Here is an 11,460-nt window from a genome sequence, read left to right on the forward strand (position 1 = left end):
CGCACAACCGACGGGGGTCGGTACGATCGCTGCGTGTAAAGTACCCTTAAGACTACATGGATAATGCCAGCGACAGCAGAGTGAGACTGTTGCTTGCAGGTGGCTGCTGGTTTTAAGGTTGCCCCCACGTTCGGTATTTGGACAAGTGATATGAACTTTGGCCTCAGACCATAACTTATGAAATGAACTCTGGCATCTGAGCATAACTTATGTGAACTCTAAGGAAAATCATAACAGTTTTTATTATTCGTTTTTAAATGTTTATATGTATATATAAATATACATGTAAGAGTATATTAAAATTTTTGGAACGATCATATTTTAGCGGGTAGGTGCGTAGGATGTGGTCGTGCCCTGCAATGTAAAATTTATGGTTATGTTGATTGCAATGTGTTGGCTAAGTGAGCTCTGGTGTAACGTGTTACTACTATCTACGAGGACCACCCAAGGGGTGATGGACACCTGCCTGAAGAAACCAGTAAGTGTCATGCACCCCACCTGGAATCCTATGAGCAGCCAGAGTCTCCTTAGCGAAGGAGTGCGGCACCCGTACGGTTCATGGCCGGCACCTTTCTTCATCTATCCATCCTGCCAAACTGCCAGCGAATCCGTCAAATCTTGCAAGCCTGCCATCCGCCTATTGGTCTTACGCAGGCATCTTTGATAACAAGGAAGCAGACACTTTACCCCCATGTAGGCAATATGATTGTCCTATTGACCTACTTCCAGGTTCCACACATGTTCGAGGCCGAATCTACCAGGAATAGACCCAAGCCATATCCAAATATATCAACGAGAATCTGGCATATCGATTAATCCAAAAGTCCTCTTCTCCGGGTGGTGCAGGATTCTTGTTCGTGAAAAAGAAAGATGACTCTTTCCAGCCCTATCTGTACTATAGGGGCCTCAATCAGATTACGGGGAAGATTAAATATTCGCTGCCACTCATACTGGAATTGTTTGACCATCTCCAGAATCTTTTCTAAATTTCACCTCCTTGGAGAGTATAATCTGATCTATATACGGTCAGGGGTCAACTGGAAGACCGTCGTTTGAGCTTAGTAAAGCCCCTTCGGTCTTCCAGGAGTTTGTGACATCATTTTTGATCTTTTTTTACTCTTGTATGGTTGTCTACCTGGACGACATTCTTGTGTTCTCTTCACAGGAGGAATTTCCACTACATTCTGCAGAGACTGAGGGAGAACCGTCTGTATGCCAGGTTCGAGAAGGGCGTTTTCGGACAGACCTCTCTTCCTTTCCTGGGGTAAATAATCTCAGATATTGTTTTAAAGATGGACCCTGAGAAAGTGTCTGCGATTGTGAAGTGGCCTTGTCCTGACGGTGTGAAAGCCATCCAGCGGTTTATGGGATTCACTAATTACTACCGCCAGTTTATACCTCACTTCTCATCCGGAACCATCCCTATCCCTGCCATGATCCACAAGGCTGCTAATCCAAAGGTGTGCAATCTGAGGACTCCAAAAGGGAGATCACTGAGTTTAATGAGGTCACCTGAGGTCAGTTTACCTGCGGTCAAAACTTGGGTACTGTGGGAACCTCCAGCTATGATCGCAGATAAACTGACTGACGTCACCGCTCATCGCTGCAGCTCAGTCTCTGCCTGAAGCCCACAGAATGCACTCATGTTCTGTGTCCACACGCTATGCCTTCATTAGTGTAGCAAAGCTGGAATCGTCATGGGGCCACGTATGGATTACGTCGAAACTGGGTGTTTTGGGGGTTAATAAAGGGGAGAAAGAGGGTGAGTTTTCTTGTATTTTATTTCAAATAATGATTTTTTCTGTGTTATGTGTTTTATTTCTTTTCACTTATAGATTAGTAATCTCATAAAAATCACTCCTTATTAATCTAGGGTTTAGTTGCAGCTGGGAGTTGTCATTAACCCCTTATTACCCTGATTGCCACTGAACCAGGGGAATAGGGAAGAGCTGGTTAAGGTTCGGGTATTGTCGCTTGCAAGATGAGTCTCTATATACTGACCATTTTTGCAATTACTACTGAGGCACCATCCATAATTTATATCCACTTTTCAAAGAAAAAACGAAGTGCTCAGAAAAATAACAATTTATTTAATATTAATGTAGAACATTTTTAAATAAGCAAGGGGTCCTATTGAAAGCTGAGACAATCCCATAATACAATAATTGTGATGAAAAATTATTTTCTTAATCATACAGTATATAGCAGCGATTATTCAGTCAAAATCCAAATAATATACAATAAAAAAATATATCTATACATTAGTAAATATTCAGTGATTATAATAATTCACAGCAAGATAATATATGGTAACAATTATTCAATGATTGTAATTTAGTTTGAGGTAGTATATAACAGCAATATTTTAAGTCAATGAGACACCTTTGTATAAAATTATTCCATATTGAGAGTTTAGTCCTAGTGGATATGTATGATATTCATAATGTATGTGGAAATCTGGACTAGCTGTGGAAAGCTAGAGTTCAGAGTACAGCTGTGAGCTGTAATTGACCTCTTATTGCCTCGATTACCACTGCACCAGGGGAATCAGGGTGAGCCGGATAAGGTTCCGGGATTGTGGCATCTAATGGATGTGACAATCCTGGGTGGCTACGGACTGCTATTTTTAGGCTGAGGGGCCCAATAACCATGGTTCCTGCCCAGCCTGAGAATACTAGCCCCCAGATTTCGGTTTTATCATGGCTGGGTATCAAAATTGGGGGGGGGGGGGGGTGACCGCAAACCAATTTTTTTAATTATTTATTTAAATACTAAAAAAAACCCAGATGCGGTCCCTCTTATTTTGATACACATCCAAGATAAGCGCATGGCCAGGGGCTGAAACCTGTAGACATATGCTTTATCTGTGCTGAGTATCATAATATGGGCAAACCCTATGTCAATTGTTTTATTTATTTTATGTATACACTATATGGACACACAGCGTCTGTGATTGGTTGCAGTCAGACACACTTTCACACAGGGTGGGGGCACGTCTGACTGTAACCAATCACAGAAGCCGGGACTGCCGGTGAGCGGGTGAAGCAGTGCATATGCATGAAGGATAATGAGCAGCCTTGGAAATAGTTTTACAACCGCATGGGACACTGGTAATTATAATGCACCTGCTTTTCCCTTGTTTGTTTAATTTTTATTTTTTAATTACCGGAGTTGCCAAATCAGATCAGTACACGGAGGGGCCAGCGCTCGGGTGCTTTTTTTTAACCCACACGGATCCGGAGTTTTACAGTCCGGGTCCGCCCATCACTAGCCATTTCATGACTGGAAGCGGCCATCGATAATACTGATAAAACACAAATTCAGAACTTTCCTCCCAATATGTATTATTTTGTGTGATGGCATCTGGCCATTTAAGCACAATGGATAGCACTGGATTTATGTTCCATTCTTAATGTTTCTACAGTATATTTCTTGCCAAAAACTGTATGTGCTTGCGAATGTAACTCAAATATTAGTACATGAAGGGCTGTATGCAGGATGTCTCCAGAAATACAGGGAGAGGACTAACATGATGACACAATAGTGACAAGTTGAGGCGATAGTGTCTTCAGTGACTGAGGTGATGATGGCTACAGGCGGGGGCACGGTGACTCATGCTCCGTCTGAGGGTATATAAGGGGCAGCTCCGAGCAGGGCACAGTGACGAGAACTTGGCCGCTCCGCCAGCATTATCATTATCCTCCTGAAGTTCCCGTGTGGCGGGAGTCTCAGCGCTCCTCACCTGTCTACACATGGCGCTTCTCCTCAGGGGCTCGGTGCTGTTCGCAGCGCTGCTCATGCTCGTGTCTGCTCTGCCTGGAGAGCTGAGGGGAAAGAGGAGTCCGATAACGGCTTCCGAGTACGGGGTGAAGTTATGTGGCCGCGAGTTTATCAGGGCAGTCATCTTCGCCTGCGGAGGGTCCCGGTGGAAGCGGCTGCTGCAGGAGGATGGGAGGAGCCCCGGTTACCGAAGTACAGGTGAGGGGTGAGGCGCAGCGGGTGGAGGGGCAGCTGAGGGCGCGGATAACGTGCGGGAAGCAGACGGGGCTGGCGCTTCTGTACAGTCGTCCCTGTGTGTGGTGGCTCTGTGTAGTAGGAATGACGTTTCCTCAGAACTTTTGTCTCCATTTAGTTTGGTCCATTTAGATAAGAGTCCGGAAACCATGGAGACAATTATCTCTTAATTCTCATATAAAAGGCGCACAATTTGTCTAAGAAAACCTAGAGCCTTGTATAAAGGGTAACCCTGTATATGTCTGAGGAAATGGCACCCAGTTGTCTGATAGTTTGTCAAAAATATGCCACCCAGTCTGTATGCCGCCTTTGAGGTAAAAGTTACATTGGGCTACAAAGAGCAGTCATTTTGTCTGGCATGTAAGAGGTTATTTAACCTTAATTTTTTTTATTAAAGATACATTTACTTTTGAGCCTTCGTCAGACTTCATATTTCACAGAAAACTAGTGCAGCACGTAACGACAGCGTTCCCATCAAAACAAGGGAAACCCACAGACCCTACTAGTAGTTAGTACAGAAGAATTTCTTGATAAAATTTCTTGAGAAAATGAGCGTGTCAATTCTTTTCCGCAGGTACCCTGCGGATTTCGACAGTACAGCCTGCAAAAATCCGCAGGGAACAACCTGCTGGAAATTCGCGGCTAATCCGCATGCGGATTTACCGCGGATTTGGTGCGGATTTTTTTCCGGAGGTCCGGAAATCTTCCACTCCCAGAAGTTTCTCAAGAAATTTTCTTGAGAAACTTCACAGTTCTAGTGCGCACAAAGCCTAATGGAAGTCAATGGGGAACTCGAGCATTATTCCGGAATATCTTCCAGAAAAATGCTCGAGTTCCTCATTGTCGAGCCTGTCTGAGCATCCCAATGCTCATACGAGTACCGGGCATGGTACTGCTCGCTCATCACTAATCCTGATGAAGTTGGAGACTTCGAAATGCGTCAATTTAGTCCAATAAAACCACTGCTTTATTATGATTCGTCGTCTCATCGATCTGACAGCAGCGCAGAACTAACGACTATTCTTCCATTAATTGAAACATTTTCAGAAGTGTTAGTAAAGTAAGTAAAATCAACAATGTAACATGTTTATGGCTTTTAGGGTTTCTCTGCCGTGTCCTCTTCTGTACACAGATATTATCTATGATATGTATTATTTATTTTTTTCCTAATTTGATTTATCCATAGTTCTTTGAGCATAGTGCGGTGATGGGTCACTTGGTCTAATATACTGAAAATCTTGTTTTCTGCCATTATAGTGATAGTGTCCAGGCCTCTACTGATAAGTTTTATAAGTAGATTACTGAACATTCAGATCATTTTATATGAATATTACAATGATTAGATATTAACTATTTAAAATAAAAATAAAGCCATAACAAAATAGTTCAATAATAACTAGCATGCTTGTTTAACAGTTTTCAGGTAGCACCAAGAGATGAAAGTTAGCACTTTACGGCAAGGCTGTGTGCACACGTTGCAATTTTGTCATGTTTTTTTCTTCGCAGGTTTGTCACAAAACCTGAAGGGCTTTCTGATGCCAGCAAAGTGAATGAGAATCCTGGTCACTGTTACAGCCTCCATCTCCTCCCTGAAAGACGTGGCATCAGTGATGCTTGTGATCTGCACAGCGACATCGTCTGCTCTGCTGCTGGCTCAGATCAGTAGAGATCTAGATCTAGCAGCTCAAGCTCACACTGTCAGTGCTATCAGAGTACCTAGTGGCATGCAGAGACCAGCATCACTCCCGCAAGTGTTGCAACAGAACGAATGCTGTCAATGTGCTGATTGCACAGTGAGCAGGGAGGGACAGAACAGCCCCTGAAACGAGTGTCACTGATGATGCTTCATTTCAGGGAGGGGGCAGAGGCTGTAACAGTGAGTCTCTGCCCCCTGCTCTGATGACTCTTTGTTTGAGTATCCCAGCATGCTATGGGATTCTCAAACAAAACATCATCAGACAGGAAGCGGGGGGGGGGTGTTCAATAGTAATAGATAATAGATAACACAGCCATATTAGAAATTAGTTTAGATTGATAGAGAGGGATTTAGATTTTTTTTTCAGCCTTTGCATCACCCCTTTAATATCCTATTTTTATCATTTAAAAAAAATACAAGTGAATGAAAAACAGCAAAGTCAAAAACAAATCAGTAGTTCATGTGAACATACTTTATCTTCAAATAATGCAGCCAAATATTTCATATTTTAACACATATTCCTGCATCCCAGTTCCTATGTTTTCATCCATAGTTTAGTCACATTGACTTTTTTCCATGTTGAAAGTATTACTTTTTACCGCAATTATTCTATGAAAACCACTTCTGTTCAAACTTGTTTGCTTCTTCGAATTATAGATGGGTATAGCTGGGTCCCATTGGTTGTTGCCTATTCGCATTGCTGGACATCTTCTGATGTCGATAAGTAATCATGATATGTCTTTCATCGGCTCCACTATGTTTACTTGGCCAACCACTGCCATTATGGTGTACATCATTGCCCGTTTCTTAGGGGTACTTTGCACACTACAACATCGCAGGTGCGATGTCGGTGGGGTAAAATTGAAAGTGACACATATCCGGCGTCGCTGTCGACATTGGAGTATGTGAATCCTTTTTACTACGATTAACGAGCGCAAAAGCGTATGATCGGGGTAGCGTCGTTTCCATAATTTCGGAAGGACCGATGTTACGATGTTGTTCCTCGTTCCTGCGGCAGCATACATCGCTGTGCGTGAAGCCACAGGAGCGAGGAACATCTCCTTACCTGCGTCCCGGCTGCAATGAGGAAAGAAGGAGGTGGGCGGGATGTTTACGTACCGCTCATCTCCGCCCCCTGCTTCTATTGGCCGCCTGCCGTGTGACGTCGCTGTGACGCCGCACGACCCGCCCCCTTAGGAAGGAGGCAGTTCTCCGGCCAGAGCGACGTCGCAGGGCAGGTAAGTGCATGTGAAGCTGCCGTAGCGATAATGTTCGCTACGGCAGCTATCACAAGATATCGCAGCTGCGACGTGGGCGGGGACTATCGCGCTTGGCATCGCTACCATTGGCTTGCGATGTCGTAGTGTGCAAAGTACCCCTTAGTGTCCTCAATGCTGAGAAAAACAGGCAGATATTTATTATATATCATCATGGACGTGCCTGATTTGCTCCAAATTTATTCTGCTGCTATACAACATACAGGCAATGTCATTAAGGCCTTGGTTTCACTTGGGTTTTACACAGACGAGTGCAGTCTGGTAAAACATCAGATTACACGCACACCAGTGTTAAACTACAAGGTAGTGTCCATCTGTTATTTTTTTCTCTTGCCGGATTGGCATTAGAAAAAAATTGAAGCACACTGCGTTTGGCAGCAAGTCTCGCATCACACTCACCCATACAAGTCTATGGGTGCTTGTGAAACATCACACTGCACTCAGATGTCATCCGAGTGTACGGCGATATACACACAGACAGGCAGCGGAGGAGAGGGAGAAAGTACTTTCTCCCTCTTATCCACACCTGTGGTCCAATCACAAGATTGGATCATATACCAGAGTAGGGAAACCGGGTGTATGCCGCACTGTCATCAGAATGTCCAGATGCTCAGCCTCCTTCATCAGGACAATCAAGAATTCAAGGTTGATTTTTCTTGAATATCCTGATGTAGGAGACTCAGCTCTCTGAAATGCGTTGACTTAAATAAATGAACTTTAAATCAATCAACATCTGGACCTTTTGGTGACAGCGCGTTATATACCTGGTTTCCCTACTCTTGTATTTGATCTCTGTATATCTGGGGCTGCGTCAGCCACCATTTCTATAGTGCTATTAGGAATTGTGACTGGCTCAACCCTAATAGGTGAGTTTATTCTTAGTCTTTTCACTCTCTCTACCTGGTAAGACCCTATTCTGTGCTTTTGTCCATAGTTTCGTATATTTAAGATTGGATCATAGTCACATGAAACTCGGCTCACACTCGTAGCAGAGCTTGAGCTGAAGATTATTATTATTATTTATTATTATAACTCCATTTATTCCATGGAACTTTACAAGTGAGTAGGGTATACATAACAAACAAGTACAACAATCATGAACATTACAAAAACAGACTGGTACAGGAGGAGAGAGGACCCTGCCCACGAGGGCTCACAGTCTACAGGAAATGGGTGAGGGTACAGTAGATGAGATCAGAGCTGGTTGCGCAGTCGTGTAATGGACTGAGGGTTATTGTAGGTTGTAGGCTTGTGGAAGAGGTGGGTCTTCAGGTTCCTTTTGAAGCTTTCAACAATAAGTGAGAAGGCCCCGTCACACTAAGCAACATCGCTAGCAACATCGCTGGTAACGAACAACTTTTGTGACGTTGCTAGCGATGTTGCTGTGTGTGACATCCAGCAACAACCTGGCCCCTGCTGTGAGGTCGTTGGTTGTTGCTGAATGTCCTGGGCCATTTTTTAGTTGTTGCTGTCCTGCTGTGAAGCACAGATCGCTGTGTGTGACAGCGAGACAGCAACAACTAATGTGCAGTGAGCAGGAGCCGGCTTCTGCGGAGGCTGGTAACCAATGTAAATATCGGGTAACCAAGAAGCCCTGTCCTTGGTTACCCGATATTTACCTTTGATACCAGCCTCAGCCGCTCTCACTGTCAGTGCCGGCTCCTGCTCTGTGCACATGTAGCTGCAGCACACATCAGGTAATTAACCCGATGTGTGCTGTAACTAGGAGAGCAAGGAGCCAGCACTAAGCAGTGTGCGCTGCTCCCTGCTCTGTGCACATTTAGCTGCAGCACACATCAGGTAATTAACCCGATGTGTGCTGTAACTAGGAGAGCAAGGAGCCAGCGCTAAGCATTGTGCGCTGCTCCCTGCTCTGTGCACATTTAGCTGCAGCACACATCGGGTTAATTAACCTGATGTGTGCTGTAACTAGGAGACTGGGGGCTGGTCACTGGTTGCTGGTGAGCTCACCAGCAACTCGTGTAGCCACGCTCCAGCGATCCCTGCCAGGTCAGGTTGCTGGTGGGATCGCTGGAGCGTCGCAGTGTGACAGCTCACCAGCAACCTCCTAGCAACTTACCAGCGATCCCTATCGTTGTTGGGATCGCTGGTAAGTTGCTTAGTGTGACTGGACCTAGAGTCTGATATGCTGGGGTAGAGCATCTTCATTAGCATATCGCGTCTGATGCTCTTGCATTGAATACAATACTCCAGTGGAACTGAAGGCCAAAGAACTATCTTCAGCATAAAAAAGAACAAGGAGTCCACAGAGCCCTGATTTCAACATTATCAAGTCTGTGTGAGCTTACATGAAGAGACAGAAAGATTTGTGCAAGCTTTTATCCACAGAAGAATTTATCAACAGGTTTTTGCTTTTTAATCTAAGATAGCAATATATAGTTTGTGAGACCCTAATTCCAGGGATGTGTCACTCATTAGGTTGTGTGTTGTAGTTTCAATATAATCAGTATTTTTTCAAAACGTAATTGCCACTGTCGGACTACATCTCACGGACTACATCTCACGCACAGGGCACACAAGCTAATCTGTTTAACCCCACCCCTGATTAGCAGCTTGCTAACATTACACAGATAACTGCCAGTCAGGGGTGTGGTGGGCAAGGTTATACACAGAGCAAAAGACTTACCGTAGCTCTGCTGCATCTGAGAAAACATGTATACTATCAAAACTGCACCAAGCTGTCCAGTAAGGGCACAGTCACACGGCAGTATATCTTGTGTGAGGATCCCATCGCAATGCTCAGACTGGCTGTTGGCTCTCCCAACAAGACCGTGACAACGTGTATTTCTGTTCAGCTGTCACGCTCGGGTCAGGAGAGCCACCAGCCAGTCCAAGCATTGCGATGTGATCCTCGGACGAGTTATACAGCTCTCAGATTTTATAGCAAAATCCTGCTGACAAATTCCCTTTAACAGCACATCAGCCTAGTGTCTAAGTTAACCTAAAGGTTAGTTCATGTGTCGAGATCATTATTACCGTTGTTTTGCTTATTGAATCATTCATATTATACGGGTAGCTCATTATCATTCATTTTTAGGAGATGCAATTGTGTATGTAAATGGTGATGATAATGATTTGATTGTTTTGTTTCTCTTCTGTATGTATTTATTTATTTTTTAATTATTTTTTTTTTGCTTTGTTTTGTTTTAAGACACTTTACAGGACTCTACAAACCAAGAACTACTACATCAGTTAAAGATGCAGTCACTTTTTGGATCTCACCTGGACCAGCTTCAAAAGCCAAATATACAGTTAAAACAGCAGCCACTGAAGGATACTTTTCATTCCTATGATGATTACAATTACACACCAGTAGAGGATTTCAGTGAATATATAAGGCAGGTGGACGATACCAGTGAATTAGAAAACAGTGCAGGTTCTGATGGCTTTCCTTGGATTCAAACCTCCAGAAGGAGGAGGGAACTGTCTATAGGAGTGGCAGGCATTTGTTGCAAATGGGGCTGCACCAAAGCAGAGATCAGCACTCTTTGCTAAAGTGCTGTAGTGATGTGCTCCTAGAATTCGTATACAGTGTACACAGACTTAGCAGTAATGTGATCTACATGAGTATTTCACTTGCTTTTACTATACAGAATATTTCGGTTGATCGCTATTTGTACTTTAACCAAAGGCCTTTTTGTGGCTTGCATATGTTAATGTGACTATTAATAGTTTTATCAATAAATAATTTTTTGGTTTGCTGTGGAACATTTCTTGGTCATTTAGTATTTCAGTAGGATGTAATGTTTATGTAATGTTTATGTATACAAGTATTCCTTAGGTTACAACACTTTTAGCATACAATAGCCTTTTCAGACCATAGTATCTGGAAACCAAATTTAACATGCAATGCCAAAGAATCTGGGGACCTGTGGTATGTTGGTATGTGTAATTGGCTGGAAGATCCATCTACATCAGCATGGACATTTAAATGGTAAGAACCTGCATACAGTCATTGCCTGGGTAGTAGCGCCTCTCCATAGTACTGTATAATATTACATAATCTGTAATACTCTCTACCAATCCCAGGATATCATGTTCCATTGAAAAACAAGTGAGGTGGGCTCCATTTAATTTTTCTGTATTGTACAGGACACACAATAAAACTCATCATAAAAAGTAATTACAATTTCCAGCAGAGATGTTTGTCTTTTATACGTTTGTACTGAATTTGTTCAATTATTTTAATTATTCTATTTTTTTTTCTTATTTTGTCTTGACATGTTAGGGTGTTTTGAATCCATTAGTTTTCGGTAGGGTTATGGTTTAAAATTACAATATTTTAATCTTACAATGATGATCACAGAAAAAATTAAAGGGATTTGATATTGATGACTGATCTTTAGGATAAGTCATCAAGATAAGATCTTTGTGTGTCTGACACCAAGGATATTCCACACTATGTAGCTATTTACATCTGGATACAGGAGGATTGTAGTGTACGGAGAACAA

General features: G+C 43.1%; 1 protein-coding gene across 1 annotated transcript; it reads left to right on the forward strand.

Annotated features, from left to right (window-relative positions):
• The first annotated feature begins 3,624 nt into the window (after positions 1-3,624).
• On the forward strand, positions 3,625-10,716 carry LOC142296311 (relaxin-3-like). The gene is made up of 2 exons (XM_075339752.1): positions 3,625-3,978; positions 10,160-10,716. Exons 1-2 carry the CDS (start codon positions 3,753-3,755, stop codon positions 10,501-10,503), a joined length of 570 nt encoding a protein of 189 aa, XP_075195867.1. The 5' UTR covers positions 3,625-3,752; the 3' UTR covers positions 10,504-10,716.
• Positions 10,717-11,460: the final 744 nt, after the last annotated feature.

This window comes from Anomaloglossus baeobatrachus, chromosome 1 (genome assembly GCF_048569485.1).
Source record: "Anomaloglossus baeobatrachus isolate aAnoBae1 chromosome 1, aAnoBae1.hap1, whole genome shotgun sequence".
Lineage (NCBI taxonomy): Eukaryota > Metazoa > Chordata > Amphibia > Anura > Aromobatidae > Anomaloglossus > Anomaloglossus baeobatrachus.

Bases quoted from the DNA above. Each gene is read 5' to 3' on its own strand.
- LOC142296311 (XM_075339752.1), top strand. From the start codon at position 3,753: ATGGCGCTTCTCCTCAGGGGCTCGGTGCTGTTCGCAGCGCTGCTCATG. The intron at 3,979-10,159 runs GTGAGGGGTGAG...TTTTGTTTTAAG, and splicing joins CCCCGGTTACCGAAGTACAG to ACACTTTACAGGACTCTACA.